This window comes from Zootoca vivipara, chromosome Z1 (assembly GCF_965207765.1).
Source record: "Zootoca vivipara chromosome Z1, rZooViv2.hap1.1, whole genome shotgun sequence".
In the NCBI taxonomy this organism is placed as follows: Eukaryota; Metazoa; Chordata; class Lepidosauria; order Squamata; family Lacertidae; genus Zootoca; species Zootoca vivipara.
This window is the reverse complement of record NC_142583.1, coordinates 38,871,673-38,897,631: the sequence shown is the minus strand read 5'-3', so window position 1 is coordinate 38,897,631 and position 25,959 is coordinate 38,871,673. Positions and strand designations below refer to the sequence as shown.

At 40.8% G+C, this 25,959-nt stretch overlaps 1 protein-coding gene across 3 annotated transcripts; it reads right to left on the bottom strand.

Moving 5' to 3' along the window:
- Window positions 1-172: 172 nt before the first annotated feature.
- ANAPC10 (anaphase promoting complex subunit 10) lies at window positions 173-25,930 on the bottom strand. Of its 3 annotated transcripts, none has more exons than XM_035112468.3 (5): window positions 25,710-25,930; window positions 21,540-21,660; window positions 20,914-21,004; window positions 19,126-19,246; window positions 173-470 (listed from the first exon to the last, which is right to left on the bottom strand). In XM_035112468.3, the coding sequence occupies exons 2-5, from the start codon at window positions 21,652-21,654 to the stop codon at window positions 240-242; spliced, it is 558 nt and encodes a 185-aa protein (XP_034968359.1). In that variant the 5' UTR covers window positions 21,655-21,660; window positions 25,710-25,930; the 3' UTR covers window positions 173-239. The 3 variants fall into 3 exon arrangements, with proteins under 3 accessions (XP_034968359.1, XP_034968357.1, XP_060134616.1); XM_035112466.3 differs by having other exon boundaries at window positions 25,877-25,930; XM_060278633.2 differs by lacking the exon at window positions 25,710-25,930 and adding an exon at window positions 22,201-25,246.
- Window positions 25,931-25,959: the final 29 nt, after the last annotated feature.

Genomic DNA, 25,959 nt, shown 5'->3' with positions numbered 1-25,959 from the left:
AAAATACACTAACAGATAATTATCAAATGAAGAAGCTTCTGAGATTTCCCCTCTTCTGTTTCTAGAAAGGATAAACAATACATTTCTTGGAATAAAATAAACAATAGTGAAGTTACATCCATGAGGATGTCTGCAGTGCACACCCACCCACCCAGGAACTAGACAGTGCAACAAGATTTTATGTCTTTATTTGAAAATTAAACAAAAATACAATGTTATAGTACAAAACTGAGCTTTGTTTACCTGATTGAACGATACATCATGAAATCAATTGTTGTACACCTAGGAAATTTACCAATAGAACTTTCTTCCACTGGTGTATACACCTTGATTTGCCGCATATGAGTGTCTCTTCCATTTTGGTGATTGGCTAAAACAGCAATCTGAATCATAAAAGTGCGGATAGGTTTCTTATGAGTATCTGTTAAGGCTACATGAATCCAACCACTGGGTTCCACTAATTCAAGTTGCTGGAGCAGAAAAGAAGAATAAAAAGGTAGAAATGGAATCAGATTAAATTATCACTTAGCACAGGCAATTAATTATTCAGTACAACAGGAAGTGGGCTGAAATGGAAAATGAGAGTTGAGCATACATGATCCCACAGTCGTCTCACATTTGCTATATCACAGTCCAGCAAGGACCTTGAGAAGGAAAAGGAAGGGCTGCAATGCTTTCTTTAGGCCTCTGCAAAATGCCACTTCTACATCTTAACAAGGAAGATACATAGTTCTGCCAAAGATAAAAGTGTTCATGGGACAGGAGCTACCAACACTGCAAAGTTACTGCCGTGTAAGGAATTATGTATGCTAGATTTTTGTGAAGCACTTTTCTATCTTCTTAGCAAGACAGAAGCAAAGGTTGTCCCCTTCCCTCCCTACAGGCTGCACATCTTAAGTTTTTCTATTTTGACGGTTTGTGAAATTTCATGTCACTGGTGCAGTTAGCATATAAATCAGAATTTAGGGCTATGTGCATGAGCGGGAGTGGACCTAAGTGAAGCCCTCATCTTCTCCCTCTCTCTCATCCAGGAAGACTTCTGCTGCATTTAGTTTCACTTTCCATGAACAAATTCTGGTCAGTTTCAAAACGAGCCAGCTTCAAACCATGGGTTATTAAAACTGGCTTGTTTAACTAACCTGAGGTTGTTTTAAACCACCATCTATGGTTCATACATAATGAGAAAGCAAGGATTCATAGAAAGTAAAACTAAATGCTGCAGAATCCTTTTCCTGGCCATATGGGGGGGAGGAGGACAGGAACGAGTGCACTTAGTGTTAAACCATGGTTTAGTTGTTATGTGCAGACAAGCTCACTGTCATGTACAAAACCATGAAGATTAATATCTCACAACAAGTTTAATTTCACAACCTGCAAAAATTAGACTCCTGTTATCTTATTCCAACTATCCATTCCTGACATGTTGCAACATGGATATGACAATGTACACAATTTAACTGTTAGAAGAGCACTGTCAGAATGTGGTGCAGAGTAAGGAACAAAGGGCAGAATCAAAACTTAGATCACTAGTTTCAGATGTGGAAAAGGTATTCTTTTATTTTTGGATTTACAAATTGAGATCAGATATTTAATAAGCGAGGATAGAAATCAATGATTTTAAAAAAGTAATTAGATTTTTAGCATTTAAATTGGATTTCTTTTTTAAAATCATATTAATTGCCCCTTTAAAATCCAAATGTTACAGTATTATAATAACATTATTAGGTCAAACAAAATGCCAAAAAGTTGTGAGCAACATGGCTATTTATAATTTCTGTGTGCTTTTGTTTAAAATGAGAGCCGGGTTCAAATCCCTACTCAGCTACTGAGTGACTTTGGGCTATTCATCCCTCAGCCTACTACAATGAAGGGTTATTGTGAGGGGTTTTGTTAAAATTAGTAAGCAAGGGGGGACTATGTATTTTACTTTAAGCTCCTTGGAGGAAAGAATGGCTATAACCACTCTAATAAAATAAAGTAAACATCCAGCTAATCCATTTTTAAAAGTGTTTATCATGATATAGTTTACCAAATGATATGAACAAAAAGTTCTCTGGGTGCTTCACAAATAAAACTTGCAAAAATAAATTCTTACCAGAGTGAATACACACACACACACACACACACACACACACACACACTTACACTTCAAGTATGTCACTTCTAAATAATGGGCTGAAAAGCCCTCTCAGTAGGCAATTATTTCTAGTAATTTATTGATGCACCATATCTTGGCACTCAAACAGAAAATAGCCCCCCGCCTGCCCCCCTGGTGAGTTTGCTGCACTTCCCTGACGTGCACATGCCTCCTCGTAATAACTTGAAAGAAAGAATAACTTATCCTGAATTTTGCAATTTCTGCCCCATGGCTCCCATGTACCACAACATAACTACAAGGAATAGGTTTCAGCAGGCTGCTGTGCAATTCCAAAACTGGAACTGTCAACACATGAAGTAGCAGATTTTGGGTGCCTGCCATCTCTTCGCTTAAGACAGAAGAGAACAAGTTAATAGCAATGATGCACCAGTTCCAGCTAGAAAGTGAAGCGTATCCAAGAGAAACTTCAGAAATTCCAAGTGAGTCAAAAGGAGGGACACCACAAGAGAAGCTTTACAAGAAATGCAGAAGGAACTCCAGTCAAAGAGCTCACTGTGGAGAGGCCGACTCGCTTGCCCTCGTGAAGCAACGACCACCTAGGGAGGTGACGGTGTGGCCACCATCCGTTACCTCCTGTAAATGGCCAAGACGTGGCTTACTTCAGTCCATTAGGTCAGAAGAGCTTTCTATTCACTTAAGAAGCTAAAACAGACATTCCTGGAGAGTCTACAGGAAGACAGCCCGGTTCCAAATAAATGCCAAATATGAAAAAAAAAATATTTCAACAACAATTTTTGTAGAAGGAAACATATAGAAAAGGAAAGACCATCAAGATGGTGGAAATGACAAAATGCCATGGCAGGGAATCCTTGAACACAGTCCAATGAAGGCTCAGAGGAACAGTCTCTGCACTATACACAACCTCTTTCCTGCAGGATTAAACAAAATTGTGGACACCAACAGGTGTAGAAAAGATCACAATTTTGTATTTTACCATGTGCTCACATAGTTGGAAGCAACTGTGCACTGTCCATTTAGCAAAAGTGACATGCGCGATATGGCCTTCAGAGACTTATTGAAGGAAACAATAGGTGAATGTGTCTTTCTTTTTTAAAAAAAAACTTGCTTGACAGTGATCAGTAAATACAACAAAACTACAACCCACCTAGCCACCCACAAACATATTATTTTATTTGTGTGTGTTTTAATACATAATAGGTACTGGGCAACAGAAGTATGAAAAGTTACTTGAACCAAAGTAATAGGTAAGTTGATGTGAATGTTCAACAAGCCATTAGTTGAAGGAGAAGCTTGTCTCTTCAGCAGTGGGAGCTGCTGCACTGAACACAATAGAAACATGGCCGTACAGCCATGTGGTACCTCTCCTTCCATCGCACACATCTGAATTCTACTTAGAGCAGGCATCCCCAAACTGCAGCCCTCCAGATGTTTTAGCCTACAACTCCCATGATCCCTAGCTAACAGGACCAGTGGTCAGGGATGATGGGAATTGTAGTCCAAAACATCTGGAGGGCCGAAGTTTGGGGATGCCTGACTTAGAGTGTACTGTAAATTTATGCCAGGTCTACCACACTGTCAAATGCTGTCACTGTGGCAAATGCTACCCATTCCTTGTTTCTGTCTGTTTCGTTTATCCATTGTCGATGATGGACTGGGGAAACATTTGATCTGTTTCCACTAACAAATCTTAATTCACTACTTGCATCACTTTGAAAATGGATCAATGGCATGGAACTGAAGCAGGGTAAGGAAATAATGGCACACGGCCATAGTAATCTCACTGAAACCGAGCTTGGGACTTTTGTTTAAAGGAAAGGTGGGATATAAATGTTTCAAATAAAAAGAAAGAGGATACTTCTTGCTAGAGCTTTGCATGCAGAAAAGTCAACTGGACTACTGAGAAACTGTGGGACACTATAAAAGTCTGGAATCTCCTACTGACTTGTCCTCTGTCATCAGTAACTTTTGTATGTGCAAAGGGGGGGGGGTTTAAAGATCCTTGGGGCCTCTTAAAATTTTAGAGCCCTGAAGAGTTCTAACTGAAAGTTGACCTCATTGGATTTATAAGAAAGCAAAAAAGACGTCACTTGGAGGTTATCCACAGTAGGAAAAGAACTGCAAGTTTCAGACATTCATACATGTCCACAAATAAAAGAAAGTTCAATCAAATGCATCATGACTTGCACAACCCTTACTTTGGGTTTGTCGTTTACTAGGACTAGCACTGCAATAAACATTCCTTGACTATAGAAAAACAGCAACACAGACCAATGCTAGCTAATTCATGACACACTTTGCACATATAACAGTAAAGATTTATCTGCTTGTAGAATATTCAAGATAATTGTCATGACGATGTACAAGAAACAGAATTTGGACATCTACAGCATACCTGCTGTCTGTTTGTAGTACTTCAGATGTCTGGTAGATGACTTGCTCAGATGCACAGACTGAACTATGTGGCATTGGTCGTATCTGATATAACTCAGAGCAAACTTAAACCAGCACCCAAGCCTAAAGTGAGGATTGCAGCTGAAAAGCTTATTCCCTGTCTGCTCTGGTTTAAAAAGAGCACTTGCCTGAGTATAAATGGAGAAGGTGCTTTGCTAAGGTCCCCAGGTTCTGTGACATATATAAGCAAGCTTAAACTGGAGCTACTTATGCAGTATAATTCAACTGTAGGCTATTTAAAATAGTACATCTTGCAGGGCGCATTTCAGGGACCTCACAAAGCAGTTATGAAATAGTTTTCTTGAAATCTCAGCATCACGATCAGGCAGCTCAATACAGATCTTCTTTGGAGTGTGAAAAATGACCACATAGTACTGAATGCACTGGCTTAGAATGGGATCAACATATGCCCAGGAGGTGAAAGCACAAAAAGCAATTGGCTAAACATTAGACAATACCTCATACAGTGACTTAACTTATTTACACTGCAAATGATACAACTCTGTACATGATTGCCACATTGGATTGGTTTGAGAATGACAACACGTCCAGTCTACTGGTTTTATGCTCTTTCAGCCAAGGTTTGCAGACAAGCTCTTTCCCTAAGGACAAAATAATTATCTAAACAAGCATTTTTGATAGCTTACAGATTTCCTAACTGTCAGGGGATTGTTGCGGCTACTCTCGAGTAAAGACGCTCCAGTCCGCTCTGTCTTTCAGAGTTTTACTGTGCATATTATTTACAGTGCAGAGATATCAGAAAACATGACTGCCTAGTCCGATTCAGAACCTGGGAATGGCTGCTTCCGGCTCTTCGGCCAGCATAAAAGCCTAGGCACCCCAAAACGCCGCCCCCTAGTCCTGTGTGTGGGCGCACACCTCAATTCGGGCACCGGAAGGTGCTGCATTCCTAGGCTCTGACATGTGCCTAGGCTCTGACACATCTGAGAGCCCCCTCTCCACCCCACTCCATTCCTCATTCCCTCCTCCTGACCCGTTGCTAGTGCTGCCACTGGGCGAAGTGCTGGTCAGGATGACTGGGGGAGGGTCCCTGTAAGGAGTCCCCCTGACACTAACCTAGTACATTAGGCTTCAGTTTGTGGGTCTCACTCTTAACTAAAGTAGGTTGCAGCAATAGCATCATTCCTATTTTGACATAAAAGCAGGGGGGGGCAGAAAGGCATAGACTAGATGCAAAGGGGCAGAGAACTCCTTCTTGGGCAAAAGAGGGAATTCTGGTAGGTGTGATATTTTGATCACAGGGACCAAAATTTCTTCTTCTGCACTCAGCTCAAAAAATCAAAGTGGTCCCCAATATCATGGGTTGAGGTTATAGGTAAATCCCAGAAGCATGCTCACAGTACGTATTGCTCATCTTCTCTTTACTACTTTTTGAAATTGACAAGTAGCAAACCAGGACAGTTTTTCTCTATTTGTTTTACACAGGTTACGCATTAACAAACTGCAACTGATGTCACTGTGGTTACATCAATGCAAGCCACTTGGCACACTAACACAGATACGTCTATCTACAGAACTGGGATGCTTTTGTGATAACACTGCTTAGACTGCAAGCAGCCTCCACGGTTTCCCCCGATTCCCCCTCTCAGTGTGGCCCCCACCTCACATTCCAGGCCTTCCCCAAGCGTCTCCCAACCCTCAGGACAGGCTTTTTGTGGCATGCAAAAGGCTGCAATGAGAAGGAAGGAGCAGAGAAATGCCCTTGGGCAAGTGCTCTTCCACAAACGCTGCATTGGATACAATCCACAGTGTTCTGTTTTGCCATAGTAAGAATACGGGAAGTTTTTTTTTAAAAAAAGTGCATGCCAAAATGTTGAGGGAAAAAATAATTAGTTATTTCCTAGCAGTGGTTTTGGAGTTTGTTTGTTTTTTGTTTTGTTTTATTTTTTGCACCATTTCTCCAAACAGACACAAAACTGTTGGAAAATAATTTTGCTTCACTTCAACTCTTTGCTAATTCAATTTGTCCTGTTTTTATCATATATAATGGAAAGAGACTATGAACGTGCAAAAAGAAAGTTCATAATTTACTTTGAAAATTGTTTGTTATGTCTAGACAGATTTCCTGAGCATGAATAAAATGAGTAATATATATATATATATATATATATATATATATATATATATATATATATATAACTAAGCAATGGAATTAAAGTAATTTTGCATCTGCACAACTAAACAGAAATATACCAAGGGCTACACAATACAGTATAAGAAGACCAAGAATGCCACACTGGACCAGTATCTTACATCCTTTGTAGGGTTTGCATCATACAAGATTCCAATTCGATGTTAGAACAACAACAACAACAGGATACACTACTGAGGTGCGCAGCTCACTCAGACATCTTTGGGATTCAAACGAAGGTAAAATAACATATCAAGCAAGCTGCATACTAAATGCTCAGCAGAGGTGCTGCCAGAATTTGACTTTCACTCAGTTGACTTGTATGCCTCAAGAGGAAATGTAATCAGACAAACCCTTGTGGGTGGTGGGTTATTCTTGCCTCCACATCAGACCCTGGACCACAGATTGTAGTGGTCGTGGCGGGGGGGGGCAGGATGCTCCATTATACTTTTTCCTATTCCAGATCTTTTCCCAGGCAAGTGAACACAGGAAAAAGTATTCAGCTTTACTAGTATAGAATGAGGAAGTGGACTGCAATAAAAAAACCATGTGGCAAATTCGATGGTCAACTCTGCCAGTGGTGGTGGTGGGGAATCACTTTTCAGCGAACAAAACACACAGCTTTCAAGAGCTGGTATCAGTATTTGAGTGATGCTGTGATCTATAAAGTTTTGTGGTAACAGCTGTGCTTGCAATCATTTGCAGGGGGTGGGGGGTGGCAGCAGAGCTCTTATTGCAGCAATACATTCAAATGAGTTTATTTCAACTGCATTATAAAGATGGTGCAACAAGCATAATAACTATGCTACAGCTTCATGCAACAACCACCCTCACTGGTTCTAGCTGACTTGGAGGGTTGCATCATTTCAATAATGGCAGATAAATGTTTCTGCAGTGATGCCGAACTGGCCACCATGTATGAACAAGGCACACAAGCCATATTTCAAAAACTGAAAGTAGATTATATATTCCAAGCAGTACCTCCTCCCCAAAAAAACTTCTCCAGTGCTTGCAGTTTTTGCATTTGTGACTACAGTATCTACATTCCCCCCCTCTTTCGTTTATGGTTTACCTAAGAGGTAAGTTACAAACTGCCAATGCATCGCTTGAACTCTGCAAATCAGCTATCAAAATTATGATGAAGATGCTGAAAACTCTGTGTGTTGGGGGTGGGAATTAATTAAAAAGCTAAGGGAAGCAAAACAGAAAAAAAGCATCAATGGGAGCTATTTATCTTGGAAATGATGTGCACATTGCATCTGACCAAATATGGAATACAGCTGATCTAAACATTCTAACACTAGAAGTATCTGCGCAATCATTTTGTTGTTAAGGTATCATCCAGCCAAGGTATACTTCATCTAAAATGAAATCCAAGTTTAAGATCTTCAATGGTTATATGTCAATATTTAAAGCTATCATTTCCCCTGCTACCACACACATATACATGCAAACACTCCTTCAATATTTTTTTCTTTCAAGGCAGAAAAAACAAATACAGGATAGAAGAGCATCTGGTGTGTGTGTGTGTGTGCATTTGACACAACACTTATTTACTTTATCCAGCTCCCTCACCACCATTGGTTTCTTTTCTTTTTTGATGTAGTAATGATCATCTGCGAAATACATCTAGTGAGCCTACCAAAGCAAACTGAACAATATTCGCTACAACCTTTAAAACACAAGGGCCAAAAAAAACTTCTCAGTACACTCTCCAATATTCCAAAGAGAACTTTGAAGGGGGGGGGAATGTGTGTGAACAGCAGACATTGATGTTCACACAAGCACACTGCATACAACTCAGCAGGCGGTATTTCTGTTTTTATTGGATTAAGCCCTGGCACAATGGAGTTTCAATGCCATAACTGCTTATTTCACTGTGTGCCAGCCTTGAAAACAGGTAAAGAGAAAATAAAGCCAGGCACATAAAAGAGAGAAAGCTGCACCCCATCTATTTTTTTAAAGAGAGAGTCACAAAATAGAACGTTCTTAATTCTTCATTTCAAACTATATAATTTATAACCATGACACGAATAGGGAAGAAGCACAAAGGAGAAAATACAGAAACATAACTTTCCCAAGGTTCAGTTTGCAAGGACCTCACACAAAGTTTTTTTGTTGGTTTTCTTTTGCTTGCGACTCTTGCTAGAAACAGTATTATTTGCTAAAAATGCAAAAGCTGCCAAAAGCTATGGTCCATCTAAAGCAAACATGTTTAAGATGGAAATGGAGAGCCAACACTGAAGAAAGGCAGAATAGAGTATACAAAGTTTCTGTAAGGTTGCAGATGAGGTTGTTCTGTGCTGTTGCAAAGCTGAGCAAGTGTAACTGTAAACAGATTGTGTTCACAGACTGAGGATTTGAATTATATAAAATACATTAAGACAGTAAGAAAAGTAATCACATTTCAAGCTTTCTAATTAAACTACTTCCATCCCCCCCCTTCCCCGTCAAGTTATTGGGAATTCAACGCTAGTCTTGGTTCACATGCTAGAACAATGGGAAAATTTTCCGAATGGTTGAACGCTAACCCTGACAAGTGTGGAGAGCCAACTACAATACATTATATGGTAGCATAACCTGCCACCCACGATGCTGAGAGAACAGCTTTCAAACACATGCACTGAGCTGTAAAACCACAAAATCCCTTATTACATATTGTCTCTCTTACTTTAGGTGAAACATACCATCATTTCCCCCTCATTACAAATCTAAGGGACTTTTTTTTTAAGCCACTATCTGTAAGCTAGCTTTCCAGTCAACTAAACTATCATTTTAGATATCAGGTGCAATTTTGATCATTGCTTTTTAAAAGAAGACAATCATCTCCCTGTGGCTTATAATGAATCCAAGCATGTCATCTTTTGAGGTTCTCGGAACTTATTTTTACAGCTATATTTTATTTAAAAATAGTTGTCTCCTGCTGTTCTTTTCCAAACCAAAGCAGTTTCTTTCCATGTGACATTTCACATCATTTAAGCAGACAAAATTATGTACTGGAGAATGTATTTTTGAGTACTTCTTTCTCAGAGGAAATAATGCATTATGCTTTTTTTCCCCATCCCCCATTTTTTCATAGTTTAAATAAAATATTCTAATCACTGCTGTAACAGATTTAAAAGATGGACCACAGTGACATTTTATGTTTTAAGAACAGGAGCAGTCCATTTGCTGCAGTTGCTGTCTACCAGTACACAATGCTGATAGATTCACAGGAACATGCTCTTGAATATCCAGATGTACTGTTCTGTATATTGTCTCACTAATGCAAAAATCAGACATCACTACAGAATGACAAACATACTCCACCCTCATTACAACACAGTGTGGTGGCAAGCCAAACATTCTTGCCTTTTCATCAGAAAAATAGGAGTTTGCAAAAAAAGCAAGGAAAGAAGACAAATGGAGACATGGAGAAGTATGTATAATAGCTAACTTAACAACTGCTTGGAAATCCAGTTCTAAGTGAAAAAAAAAACAAGTTTTTTATATATTTTTAACACACACATGCCTATCACAACAGCAAAACTCATTGAAATATTTAGTATGCTCACATTCAGTACATGATTTTCCAACCCTCTCCAATGACTGAATCATAGCATTCCAAGGTTCTTAGAAGATACTCCAATTTCTTATGGAATTTCTTCACTTACAATTTAGTTGGCAGGGGAAATTTTGTTTGCAAGTGTTTCTATTATATAGTGATAGGGTCAGTTAGTCCAGCAACCTATTGGCCATTCTGCCCAATAGTTTAGCGGATTGTTTGGTGGACCACATCCAGAATCCACAACAAAATGCAGCTCCCCTTATAGATTGGAGACCACTGGCTGTCCAGAGATATTGCTAATAATTCTAACCACAAGAACTAGCAATGAGCTCGCATCATGCTGAACCTGGAAGTGACCCCAAAAGTCACAAAGGGGGATAGAACAAGGTGGGGCAGAACAAGGTGTTTGCAGGCTTTTCCAAAAGGGTGTTCCAATTATATGCGATTTAACGTAAGCATGTGGTGCCTCGGAATGTAATCCCCATGTAAATGGAGAGTTGCCTGTATTTCTTTTGCTTTGTAGACTATGAGCATGAACCATAAAGGACCTCTCATATACACCTAAAAAGTCCAATCCATTATTAAGCTTGGGAATTTGACATTGTAAACCATCAGGATTGCAACGACGTGATTTGGGGATATATTGGCACAGAAACTGCTTTGGTTGCCCTGTATGATGACCTCTGTCAGGAGAGAGACAGAGGAAATGTGTTGCTGTTAATTCTTCTCAACCTCTCAGTGGCTATCAGTAGCATTGTCCATGGCATCCTTCTGGAGCAGCTGTCCGAGTTAGTAGTGGGTGGCACTGCTTTGCAGTGGTTCCAGTCCTGCTTGGATGGTCATTTCCAGAGGGTATTGCTTGGGGAGTGCTCTTTGGCCCTGTAAAGCCTTCAATGTGGGGTTCCTCGGGGTTCCATTTTATCCCCAATGCTGTTTAACATCTACATAAAAGTGCTCAGTGGGGTTATCTGGAGCTTTGGAGTATGTTTTCAATAATGCTGAAGACACCCAGCTCTACTTCTCCTTTACATCTGCAGGTGTGGCAGTGGATGTGCTGGACTGCTGTCTTGCCTTGGTAATGGACTGGATGAGAGCAAACAATCCAGAGAAGACTGATTCTTCTTCTTCTTCTTCTTTATTATTATTATTATTATTATTAAATTTGTATACTGCCCTTCATCCAAAGATCACAGGGCGGTTCACAACATAAAAATACAAAATGAGAACAAAAAATACATAATAAAAAACAAACAAAACAATAACACCCCTCCCACAAACACATTTCAATCAGCCAAAGGCCTGGTTTTAGAGAAACATTTTCTCCTGAAGCCTAAAGATATGTAGTGAAGGTGTCAAGTGAGGCTCTCTGGGGAGAGCATTCTACAAACAGGGAGCCACTGCAGAAAAGGCCAACTCTCATGTTGCCACCCTCCAGACTGCTCATGCAGGAGGCACATGAAGAAGAGCATCAGATGATGATCACAGGGTCCAGGTTGGTTCATATGGGGAGAGGCAAACTGAGGCGCAGTTAGTGGGAGGTTCCCTAGACAGGATGGATGGATGGATGGATGGAAGGTTGCCTGCTCTTGATGGGGTCACACACGCTCTGAAGGAGCGGGTACGTAGCTTGGATGTACTCCTGGATCCATTGCTGTCGCATCTAGAAAGGGATAGCTTAACTTCTTTTGACAATGCTCTGGTAACCTCTAGGTTAGATTACTGCAATGAGTTATACATGGGGCTGTGAAATGTTATTTGAGGTGCTGCCTCTGAAGACAATTTGGAAACTTCAACTGGTGCAGAGTTTGGCGGCCAGGTAGCTCACAGCAGCAAGACAGTTTGACCATATAATGGCAATCCTGGCCCAACTGCACTGGCTGTCAATTAATTTCTGGGCCCAATTCAAAATGCTGGATTTAACCTATAAAGCTTAAATAGCTCAGGACTACAATACCTCAAGGACTGCCTCTCCCCATATGAACTGACCTGGACCCTTTTTAATGAGTGTGTTGAGAGGAGAGGATTATTGGTTTTTGTTGTTGTTGTTATTGTTGTTGTCGTTGTTGTCACTGCTGCTGCTGTTACAATAGACAATTTGTGTTTTCATTTTGTACTTTAATGCTGTAAACCACCCTGTGATCTTTGGATAAAGGGAGGTATATAACTTAAATAAATGAATGGATAATAGTAACAACTTTCCAAAACAGCTTGTTTTTTAACACGGAGAAGGGAGTAGCAATGTTATTATAAAAGTTGATGTCAAAAGCCATCTGGGCACATTTAATTAGTTGCTGTTCTTTGGAACCATCCATATGCATCATGTATGTACACTTTCATTTTTACAGGAATTATGTGTCCCACACTGTTCCCCCCCCCCAAGGGAATGCAGCCATGATTGAGAACAGCCTTCCCCAACCTGCTGCCCTGAAGATGTTATGGACTACAACCTCCATCATCCCTGACAACTGGCCATGCTGGCTTGGGCTGCTGGCAGTGGAAGAATCAAGTGTCCAGACAGACACTTGTCATCAACAAACAGGCAGCATTAAAGTTATTCACAAATTCTAATGTAATAAAAACTGTAGTCTATACACATGGAAAAGTCCTCAGTGTATGATCATTGACTAACAGCCGCCATCTAGTTTAGAGAAGCTGATCATCTGCTTATGAAGCAGCAAATATTCCAGGGTGATAAATAGGGTAGCAACATGTCCTTCTGGCTATCACATCTTCCAAGGCTGAGGAAAGCATACCATGGTGCTATTTCTATTTTTTTGATGTTACTGATGGTTAACTGAGATCTGTTTTCTTAGCTTCAGTGATGTTTTATTGTGAGTCTATTGAATTATTGTAACCCGCCTAGATATCTTCAGATCAACAGGATATAAATACCTCAAATAAATAAATATCCAGCCACCTGCTTGTGCAATCAGGTCCTGCTTTTGGACTTCCCATGCTGATAGACCACTGCGAAAACAGAGGGGCTATGGCCTGCTCCAGAAAGCTCCTCTTGTCCTTTAACACTACCATATACTAACTGATCCAGTTTTAAAGGCATAGCTCAGTTATTTGGAATAATGTACTGGGAGAAGGCAAGGGCCATGACTCAGCAGACCAGGGGATCAGAAGAAGAAAATGTGGAGTTGCCTCCCAGTCACTGATGAAACATCAGTACTTATCTAAGAAAATAGAAAGATGCTGAACGGTGCAAATATGAGAAATATCTTTGTGTTCTGGATCCTCTGATCTCACAAGAGAGCATATCACTCAGGAGGGGCAGAGTAACCCACCCCGCCCAATTAAGTGATCAATTTGCTTTTGTGGGCTCTTTTAGGTATATGCCCTCATATACCTAACATATACAGACTACTAAACCAATGTCAGCTGTGTGAGTCCTTAGTATGGCCTGGGCTATAAATCTATACAGTATAAGTAAATAAAACTGGAAGAAGCCCCACTGAATCCCAACACTTCATGACTTTAAAAATAAATTGGCATGTCTTATAAAGAATCCAACTTCTATGCACCAAGGATATGGTACGATATATGGAGACAGAGGCAGAATAAATGGGCTATAGTCCAGCCTGCCGTATGGTTGTTTGCTTTAACCCAGTCCATACAATGCATTTATGATAGGTCTTTCAGCCTGAATTGTTGGGTCTATCCAAAGTTTACACACAGGCCCAGTTCACAGGCAACACCAAACTATGGTTTAGCGCGACTTGGGCAAGGCCTCCACAAACCTAAGTAAAGCCCTGGGTTTATATGCTCCATCCTCCCCTCTTGCTATGCAGCAGGATGAGAACTTCAGCAGAGTTTAGTTTTGCTTTCAACATATCTCAGATTAGCGATACATATGAACCAGGGATCCTGGTTTAAAACAATGGTTAATTGAGCAACCATTAATTAAGCTTCATAACTGGTGGTTTGAAACTGACTTGTTTGAAAACTTCGCTTTAAACCTAGATTAAGCCTAGATTTTTGTTTCAGACATAACACTATGCCAGAGTTTCTTAATAGTGTATGGCATGGCGTGGCACTGCTGCTCCCCTGACCTCTGCCTGGTTGCGCTGCTGCTGCTTCCTAGGAGGCAGAGGGGTGGCAAGGGGTAAACGCAACAGCAGAGCTAATCCAGTTCTACTGCCAGTGTGTTTCCATTGTGCCAGTTTCTCTACCCACCCTTTACCTCCCTGTAACATGACCAACTAGAAACCAAGTGAGTGATGCACCCCACCCCACCCCACTGCCCACTACTGCTTACAAGTGAAAATGAAACTCAGCTCAAGTCCTCCTCCTGGCCATACAGGAAGAGCCCAAGGCTTTGCTCATGTTTGCGGAGGCTTGTCCAACTACAGTAGCGCTAAATCATGACTTCATGTTCACATATTAATGCTGCCACACTGTAGGTTGTTTCCCTAAAAAAAGGGAGGGTAGTACATTTGGATGGGCTCAGAAAGCATCTTGCTGGTCATATATCATGGTGCAATGTACAAAGGCTATGCTGATAAGCCACTTGCCTTTACTGGAGATATTTGTCATGTTCAGAACCTTCTAAATGCCATTTGCCACAATGGTAAAATGTTTTGCTAATAGGAAGGATAAGGAGGTGTTTTTCTTCTTCTTCCTTATTTGTTTTTTTAAAACTTTTTTTGGACCTAGCCTTCGCAATGTTTGTTTTTTGTTTGTTTGTTTTTACCAAATTGTATGGCCAAGATCCCATCAGCCAGATAACTACGTAGTTTCATATACTAATGAGGCTTTTTTATTGGGTTTCTTGCAGCTTTCCCACACAACCAACTGTTTTGAACCGCACGGGGAGTTTTAAAAACCAGCTGGTGATATTGCATGGGGAATCTCTCTTATTTAGTTCCAGAACCCCAGCTAATACTATAGTCGCTATTTCTTAGATTTTTACCTGCTCTTCACCACAAGGTCCCACTATGAACAGTACTCATGCATTCATTAAGGTACATTTTACAGATCACAATATTTTTACAGAGAAAAACCTGACAAAAATAGACATGTTGCTAGACCCAGGATTAACAAACCCTCTAAGCACACTGATAAAAGTTTCCAGTGCTAATGCTACTACAGAATGGCAGGTTGAAAAAAATAATTTATAGTGAAGCTGGCCCATATGCCAAATTACTATTTCTTCCCAAATGCTGACAGATTCACAGGATACGATCTCAAAAAGTTGAAAAGATATAGTTCAAATGCAGTTTCCAGAGATTGAAACTATTCAAAGGACAATAATATACATATTTTGGTTCCCAAGTTTAAATGTTTTCCAGATTAGAGTAGCTACTCCAGGAAAGGTAAATACACACTTCATATCGGGTACAAAATCTCAGCTAACACCAAGAAGCCATTGTTTTATAACAGTTGTAAACAGAGAGGAAATACAGGACATCATGGGATTTTCATTATACACCATGAGCTGGGCAAGCATCCATGGAAAAATATTAAAAATTATTTAGTTGGATTTTCCACCCAATTAATCAGCCTCAAAACAAGAGAATAACTGTACAAAGAACTGACGTTGCTCAAAATAACTCAAAATTACATTGGGTTGATTCAGGTTTTGCCTACTGAGAACACGATGCAACAAGTCTTGGGCTCACAAACTAGCAGGTGCAAGTTCAGAAACTTTAGCATCCTCTTATAAGTTGACCGTGGGACCCAGGTGGCTCTGTGGGTTAAACCACTGAGCCTAGGGCTTGCTGATCAGAAGGTCAGCGGTTCGAATCCCTGTGGCGGGGTGAGCTCCCGTTGCTCGGTCCAAGCTCCTGCCAACCTAGCAGTTTGAAAGCACATCAAAATGCAAGTAGATAAATAGGAACCGCTACAGCGGGAAGGTAAACGGCATTTCCGTGTGCTGCTCTGGTTCGCCAGAAGCGGCTTTGTCATGCTGGCCACATGACCTGGAAGCTGTACGCCGGCTCCCTCGGCCAATAATGTGAGATGAGCGCGCAACCCCAGAGTCGGTCACGACTGGACCTAATGGTCAGGGGTCCCTTTACCTTTACCTTATAGGTTGACCACGGCTCATTAAGTCATCTGAATTCAGAAAAAATGTGGTTAATTTTAACCATGGTTAATTGAAACCAGTTAACTACAAGCCATAATTTATGAAGCTGGCTTGTTACAACTTAATTTTGTTCAGATCAACTAGCGTTTGCCTGCGTTCAGACAATACTGAACTTAAAACCTCATCTCTCTTCATCATGGCTACACTAGATGAACAAAGGAGAGAGAAGAGTATGTGAGCCAAAGGCCTGCTGACATGTGTTCGTATAAATCATGGGGTAGTGCTATGGGGTAGTGTTCGTATAAATCATGGGGTAGTGCAGACAGTCAGGTTGTGTATCCACAGCCATGACTAGAGGTGGCACGACCACTGGGAGGAGCAGAGAGAAGAAACGCCACGGTGCATCTGCAGCAGCACAACCGGATGCCTTCATCTGCCCCAGCTGCAATGAAACATGTCTCTCCTGTATCAGTCTCTACAGCCACAGCAGGCACTGTAACTCTCCCAACAGATGGACTTCACCCCAAAGACGCACTCCTCCATTGTCTCCCACGACAGACAGATGCCAACAAGAAACTTGGGAACCACGCAACAAAGCAGCGACAGTAACAATTTACAGAATTATCAGGATTTCAGACGTGTTAGTGCTTAACAGACTAAAGACACATAGTCTTATTAATTTCTTGTTAAATCACAGGCCATAAGGAGCAATAAGGAAAGTAATCATGACTTGTGGTATGTTTACTGTTTGGGGGTGTTGAATAATGTAGTAATTTCCCCATAACGACTATTAAACTACAAAAAGGAAACAAACATTTGGAGGTTGGGGGAGCGGGGGGAATAGTACTCCAGAATAGCTTGGCAACAGTTGAGAAAGGCACCCTGGTTTATAATTTGTGTCTATGAAAACCTAAAATTGTCCACTAAAGCATATTTTCAAAACTCTCTCGCACACACATCAAGGGTGGCCTGAAGAGCAGAAGCTTTCAAGTTTCTCCCCGAGCCCCTGCAAATTACCAAGGATACACGTAGAACTACATATCATTATAGAAGAATAATCGTTTACTACGAGTAGAGAGGGTGGTGGAGCATGACTCCAATAGCTAAAATTTAAAGCCAACAATGACATCTAGTGGACATTAAATGTAAAAAAGGAAGTACAGATAAGGAGGATTTTTAATTTCATGTTGGAAGTAATGCTTTTGGAGGTGGGACAGAAACCTCTGCCTCCCCAGAAAAAGAAAACACCACTGTAATTGTGAGTGTTCTCCGCCCAATCCTGTTCTCTGCTATTTCCCTTATATGCTGCCCTTTCTGTATTACCCCACCCCCACGATTCCAATTACTGTTTTTTTCTCCTTGTATTTGTAACAGGAGCTATCCTAGCCAATATGGGATCACATCACACAGCGAACAGGATGACATCACAATCCCACCTAGCACAACAGATTTCACTACATGACTGTATCATTAAATGCAAGCAAAGCTATTCAGAGTGAGGGCAATTCTTTCTGGATCAAGCAAGTGGCTGCTCCCAGCCGACCAGGAATCACTTCTTAAAACAGGATGGCCTAACACTACAGAACCAACCAGTGCCTTTGTGGAATGCCCTCCCATCAGATGTCAAAGAGATAAATAACTACCTGACATTTAGAAAACATCTGAAGGCAGCCGTGTTCAGGGAAGTTTGGTACAAATAATAAATTATTATTATTATATTTGTCACTGAGGGCAAATACATTCAGAAGGATAGTAATGCCTCCTGAATATAACTGAAGAAGTATCTGAAGAAATGTGCATGCACATGAAAGCTCATACCAATAACAAACTTAATTGGTCTCTAAGGTGCTACTGGAAGGAATTTTTTTATTTTGTTTCAACTGCAGCAGACCAACACGGCTACCTACCTGCCTCCTGAATATGTAATCTTTTTGCAGACAGCAGAAGCAAAATCTCTCTCTCTCTCTCTCTCTCTCTCTCTCTCTCTCTCTCTCACACACACACACACACACACACACACACCAGCAATGGGTGAACTTTCTGAATGTTCATTTAAAGCAGCAAGTTCTACTTTAAAAAATGTTTTGTTTCCTTTCTTGATCCAGAGATTAAATTAAAACTCCCAGGATGCAACTGTGATGCTTCTTTAGATGAGACATGGAAGTTGGAAGTTGTAGCCGGAGGGCACAAGGTTGGGGAAAGCTGACCTACCTTACATTATTCGACTTTGGGGATAATTATACATAATGCTGTAATGCAGGTGGAGTGGGGGGATGAATTTGCATAAGATGGAAAGGCAGGCACATTCCCACACATTGATGTGTCCTAAACCAAACTTGGTAAATCTGGTACCATCAGTGCTGGCTGGGGCTGATGGGATTTGTAGATCCCATCTAGAAGGCACCAGGTTGGTGAAGCCTGCTCTAAACCCTAGTTAATGCTATTTCTTTTTACTCTAGCAATTTGTGTTACGGTAACTTTAAATGGAATACAAAATGAGAGGTTGCCCCACTGTCTCCTCAAGTGGGTCTTCTTAATGATAGAACCTCCCTCAGATAGAGATAGCAGTGGCTTATAAATACCTCTAAATAATGTATCTTTTTTTGCTAGATTCTAATTCTTTAACTTTTAAATTCTGTTTTGTACACTGCTTAGTTTTATTTGATATGTAGCCTTTTTACATTGTTTCAACTTGTTTTACCTTGTTTCTGGAAAGCTTTTACTGAATGTCACGTAAAAAAAATAATCAAGCACCACAGACAATGTATTCTCTGACTGAAAGTAACTGGTCTGACAAAATGTTTTAAGGAGTAAAGCACACCTACCCGGATTTCCTGTAGATTGTGGAAGTTATTTCCTACCCTGACAGAGATCTTACTTGGAGTGTAGCTTTCATCTGATTTATAATCTGCATAAATACACAGCGTTTTCACTGTTGTTTTCCTCCTGTAAGTAAAAATAATAATAATTAAAAATGGCAAAACCGAAGTCCTGTTAAGAATTACCCAATATATGTCCATGTGCTATTTATTTACTCATGAACATATTTCTATACTGCTATTTCAAAAGTAATCAGGACAGTGTTGAACAACTAAGCATAAAACACTGTTAAAAATACAGATCATTGTTAGTGACTGGCTAATGAAAAAGCTGCAAAGGCTCACTGGCATAGAAAGGTCTTCAAGAGCTGCCTACCAAATCTCTGGTGGAAGGGTGTTCCATAGCATCAGTCTAGCAACACTATAGTAGAGGCCATTTCACCCTCTGCAAAAAGGGGGGGAAATAATAGCACTCCTTCAGAGGATCTCACTGATCAATGTGGGACTTAGGGGCTCAGACAGTCCTATACAGTACAGTATATATTTACTTAGTATGGAAAGTTCAACACTTATCATTGTCTATCTTAATTATTTTATTCTGAAACATTACAAGCCACTTTGGGAACATGCTTGAATGGTGGGTGAAAATCCCTAACACAAAAGACAGCTGACAGAAATGAATTGTTTCATATCAAGAACAATGTCTATTATTTTATAATATACTTGTAAAGAGAATCATTCAAAGGCCAGTTCTACTATGCCTTCAATATGGCTATGCAGACAGGAGGAAGCACCCAAAGGGTCTTCCTCACTGGAAGAGTAAGCCCCACTGAATTTAAAAGGACTTTCTTCTGTGTAGACACGGTCACAATTGTGCTGCAAGGTTATCAGAACCAGTGTATGGAATGGCATGTTTCCAATGTGCTCCAAGACCTTCAAGGTCATTCAGAACACTTTGCGTTAGGCACACAGCAGACATGGAAGTATGCAGACAGCTCTGCAGTTAAGGGATCATTGGCTCCCTTGGTTATCCTGATGTTCAGCCCCTTAGAAAGCTTAACTCTCCTTGTATAATTTTTTATATTTATTTTTATTTAAACCCCATGGTTTTTTTCCCGACAGGGACTCAAGTCAGCTTAAAGATATTTTTTTTTTAAAAAAAGGCTAACAACATGGGGGGGGGAATCATTTTAAAAAACCAGTAAACATCGACAGAAATTTTAAAACCATGCAAACAATTACAGTAAAAATAGTCAAATGCCTAATTACTGTATATGCATATAATCTGAGGATGGGGAAGGGAGGGCTATTATGGTTAACTTGCACCTCTCAACTATTTTTCTTTCCAGGTAAGCGTATGAACAATGAAGTGTGTCTTGTCTCATGCAAATGTGGATGGAGTTCAAAGTCAAGACAAACTTGTAGCAATATGATAATAACTAAAGCCACTGAGAAAGGGAATCCATTGGAATCTGATCTTATAGAAACTAATTCAGAACTATTAGCCCTGAAACAAGTTCAGATTTCCTCAATCATTATGTTTGACCTTTAGGCAGCAGCGGATTTAAACAAGCCAAATATCCACTAACTATAATATTATGTAGCCAAGCTACAGTAGACCTAGTTTCAACAGTTATAACTTCTGACCATTTTACTACAAATCATGTTTGGGGATTAGCTATGATAAATAAAACAAAATAACACACTCCTTCTGCAGCCTCTATCTTTTTCCTTCTTCCAATGAAAGTAATAATAACGACTGCAATAAAATCCAATATATATAATATTCATTACCTGAATTGGATGTTCACCAAATGAGGCTGTGATCCGTCAGACTGCCAGTATGTTTCTAGATTATCATCTCGTAACTGATCCACACCAAATCCTAGTGTGAAAAAGTACATATGGGTTTCACCACTGCACTCCTATGATGGAGATGTCAAAAACATCATAGTACAGTGGAATCTCGTTTTTTTTAACGTAATCCGTTCCAGAAGACTGTTTGACTTCCAAAATGTTCGAAAACCAAAGCAGTTACTTCTGGGAGCATTTACTTACAGGAAAACTCAATATGGAAGCCACATGGCACTTCCGACTTCCGAGACGTTCGAAAACCAAGGTTCCACTGTAATATCATATATCCTAGGATCTGGGAGGCCCTGTTATGGTTCTGAACATGGGAACAAACTAATAATAGAGTACTGTCACCATAGTTATCTAGAAAACTCCACTAGCAATATTGGACAATTGGTACAGTTCCAAATTCCTCTTTTTTTTTCTTAGATCAAAAGGCCATATAACGTACGGTAGAAAGGCAGATACACATTAGTTAATTTAAATTGACACAGAAAATCACACTAAGTAGTACTTGAGAAATTCAGCAGATATTAATAGTTTGTATGTGCACACTTTGCACTTACCTGGTTTACAAGAGGAAAGTGACCAAACAGCTTGTGATCCAATTTCTCGAACAGTTCCAGTCCTTTCCAGTTGCTTTGGATCTGCACCGGGTGGTGTCTTGTTAGCAGTGGTCATTTTTCACTAAGAAAAGGAGAAGTTACAAATATGTTTAAAGAAATAATCCAGGTTCAAGACAAAGGAGAAGGAAGAACAATATTTTGAGAGTCTGCCACAAACACAGCGACTTTGGGTGGCAATGTAGACAGCCTCTTTGGCACATGCAAATAGCATATATGTACTCAACTAATTAAAAATGCCTGCACTTGATGCTAGCACAACAGATGAAACCTCTTTACTTTACTTGTACAGTATATATCTTTTTATTTAACCACTCAGCTGGTTGCCACGGGCAACAAGGAATTGCATACAGGCTACTGAGTGGCTGCTGGAAGAGGAAAAGAGAAACCTAACATACTGAAAAGGGCACTACAGCATTTAGGACCACAATCCTCATCTTTAACATTTTGTATGGGAAAAGTCTAGTTGCATTTTATGTTGCACACCACCCTGTGGTCTCTTGATGAAGGGCAATGCAATAATGCAATAATAAATGCAATAATAATGATATATCAGATTAATAAGAATATATTTCAGACTATGCACGGTCTAGTTGAGGCTAACCTTTGGCCCTCCATATGTTGCTGTACTCTCATCACCCCTGACCACCAGTCACACTGGCTGGGACTGACAGCAGTTCACATACCAGCAGCTCTGGAAGGCTCCAAGTTAGCCACTCTTGGTCCAGTTATACAGTAGGGCTGCAAACCTACAGACACTTACAGAAGAGTAAGTTGAACTTCAGTATAAACATGCAATGGGATGAGGCTGCAGGAATATCTAGCCTGAACACTGTACAGAAAATGAAACAAGACATATTAAGCTATCTGGGCTAGTGGGAACAAAATCTGTGCAAAATATATTCAGAAAACCAACTTTGAAAGAATTGTATAATTGCATTTTTCCTTTTCAGAAGCCTATGTAGAATAGGGGACAGTTAGGACTTGGACCAGGGCAGCTAGGTTCAAATCCCTACTCAGTATAAAACTCATCCCCATCCCACAAGCTTGTGGGGATAAAGTGAGAAAGCATCATAGATGCCCTAATTCTGAACTCCTTGGAATACAAATCAAAATAATCAGCATTTTTGACTCCATTTTATTTCTCCTTCCATTTATTTTGCATGAGTAATTAACCATCAATTTAGCTGAAATGTATCAGATTAAGATAATAAAAATAATGCATATTTAAGCTGTAATTAAAAGAGCAATTCCCAGATCAGACACCAGAAGGCAGTCTTTTCTGAACAAAATATCCACAAACTACTACAGTACAGTATATTTTGTTGCTGTGGTCCTTCATCTGTTTAGCACAAGCAGTAAAAGAATTAAATTGTTCTTTGCGGATCTAGTCACAATAGAAACATAAAGAGCCATTATCAGGAATGAATTATAAAATAATTACACAATGGGAAAATTCAAAGAGACCTTTAAGTTGTATTAGTTACAGCTACTGGAATAGTTTCAAATTTATTAATAGCAATAACAATTTCCAGTGTGTCAGATCTGGTTTCCAAACAGTTTTCAAATTCTTCAAAATGTCAAGAATCTGTGGTTTGCAACCATTCACCAATGCCTCTTAGGAAGCAATTTTCCATTGTAATAACATGCTGCCTTCATGGTTGGAAAACAGAATCTTCATGCAACACAAATGAAGAATGTTTCCCTAGACACAATTACAGAGCAAATATTCAGGAAGTCAGACATCATGGCACACTTTTTTCTGCGAGACAAACAATATAGGACATGGTGGTTAAGACTGTTTTTGCAATTAATAAAAGACCAGTTTTTGCAATTTCTGATCTTTCCTCTAGATAATCTAACCCATTCTTGTAAACAAGCCTACCAACAGAGGGCCTGCAAAGGAAGTACAGAAATTTCCATCCCTCCTGTAGCAACCCACTGCATTTTTAAGCTGGGCCAGGAGGAAAGGGCATCCCTTCTCTGGCAGTCCACCTGGTTCTATGCTAGATGGGACAAGTCACTCCATCCCTCTACTGCCATCCTTTTCATTTGCCTGAATGCAAAGCCTATGTACAGTATGTGCTTTGGAGAGAAGGGAAGCATGGCCATTCCATCAGTTCTTCTGAAAGACCAGTCACTTTTGGCCCTTCCTAAACTGTTGCCTGGCAGCATTTCATATTGTTAATTTGCTTGAAACTATTTGTTACATCTGCCAGAACCTGTTTCAAATTTTGAGTGCAGATATGCTCCAAAGAATCCAAAATGACACAGTAATCAGACATAATGGTCACTAAAATAAGTTGTCAAATAAATGAATCCTAATGGACTGTAAAATTTCTACCAGTATTGGCTAAAAAACCAAGCCTGGTCATTGACATTTGAATTGCCGAAGGCAAGAAGCAGGTGCTCTCCTCCCAGGTATGCTACTGTTGCAGGATCTGACTACTGCCTCCTTTACTCCCCCAACAGTCTTCAGTTGAGGGAGATGAGTTGCCGCCAAGGCAGGACCTAGCTGCTGCTGCTGCTGCTGCTGCTGCCGCCACCACTTCCTCCTCCTCTTCCTTTAGTTATTATTATCCTAGCTGGATCTCATTAAAAGTGGCTCCAAGAGAAGGCTGAGTGGCTAGCTAGGCAATGAAGAGGTCTGCAGAACAAATGTATCAGATTCAACTCAGGCTGCTTGAGACTCCATTACAGTGGACAACTAGGAGGTTGGGCATATTTTGATAGGATGTTATCTCACATCCCTCTCAGAGTACCAAGGAACATGAGCCAGGGTGCTGCAAAGCACAGCCTTCCATCTTCTTCTAAACAAGTAATGCTGCTACTTTAGCAGACTTTTACAGGCCTACCAAGCTGTTTTTGCTGTTGTCATAACATGAGCAGTCCTCATATGTGGCAGCGGCTGTTTGTGTCATGTGTATATGCATGTGCTATGAATGTGAAGTTCCAAAACATGACAGTCCAAATGGACATGAGTAAAGTGAACACATGTGCAAGTGTTCCGCATGCAACTTGTGATTTTTAAATCCACTTGACATCTGTGCTGGCCAGTTTCCTTAAAGCATTAGTGTCAGTAGCACCAATGGCCAATGAATTTAATTGTGACAGGAGTGCCTGTGGAATGCCTACATGACAAGCACTTTGCCCACAGCCCTGCCTTTCACTCATTCCAGCCCTGAATCAGGTGCTACCACATAGAAAGCCATCCTTCTAACAAAAGACATAAGGAGGTGCTGTGCCCTTTGCAAGGTGCATTGTTTTGAGCGCACATATGCACGGTAATAAACTTACCAGAAAAGTCACATAACCCAGATCAGCACCTGTGCCTCACTAACTCGAGTCAAGTCTCTGCCTACCATCTTCCTGTTCAATGAACCAACAGAGCAACATCAAGACTCTGGCTGAGGTAAAGGCACATGACATTAGCTTCTTGAGTACACCCAGACAAGGAAGGGGTCATGAAGGAAAGGCTGTCTGCTCATGAGCAGGGACACTTTCTCCCTTGGTCAAATCCTTCTGTTTTAAGAAGGTACCTCTTCTCTTTCTACACCCTGACTCGAAGCGTTCCTCTACACCTGCTGATCGGAAGGACGGCAGTTCGAATCCACACAATGGAATGAGCTCCTGTTGCTCTGTCCCGGCTTCTGCAGTTTGAAAGGATACCAGCACGAGTAGAGAAATTAGGTACCACTGTGGTGGGAAGGTAAATGGCATTTCATGAGCTCTGGCTTCCATCACGGTGTCCCGCTGCACTAGAAGCCGTTTAGTCATGCTGGCCACATGGCCCAGAAAGCTGTCTGTGGATAACCGCTGGCTCCCTTGGCCTGAAAGCGAGAGAGCGCCGCAACCCCGTAGTCGCCTTTGACTGGACTTAACTGTCCAAGGATTCTTTACCTTTACCTTTTTTACCTACACCTACACTTCCACTTCATCTCTGTATCCCATGTCCTTTCTTTTTCTTTTTCTCCACTCATTTTTTCCCCTTTCTTGTCACCCATTACATCTGCCTGCTGGATCTAAGGTTTTTTTGGGGGGGACCCTACTCCCTCCATTGGCGAAGGAAGAGCGGCAGGTGGGCGAGGACGGGCGTCTCCATTGCTACCTTACCTGTTCCTGACGGCGCGCGATAAATATCCTAACTGATAGCGTTAAGGACCGAATCTCCTTCTCTTGTGGGGAAAAGGGGCACATATATTACAGGCGAAGGAGAGCAAGGAGGATGTTGAGGGACGCGGCTTTCCCTCAACAGAACCAGCAACAGCAGCGCTACTTACGCTTCCCGCGTCCGGCGCCGACGCCAGCGGCTCCGTGGCCACGCCCCCTTCTCCGCCAATCCCCTCCCCTCCCGTCTGCTTCA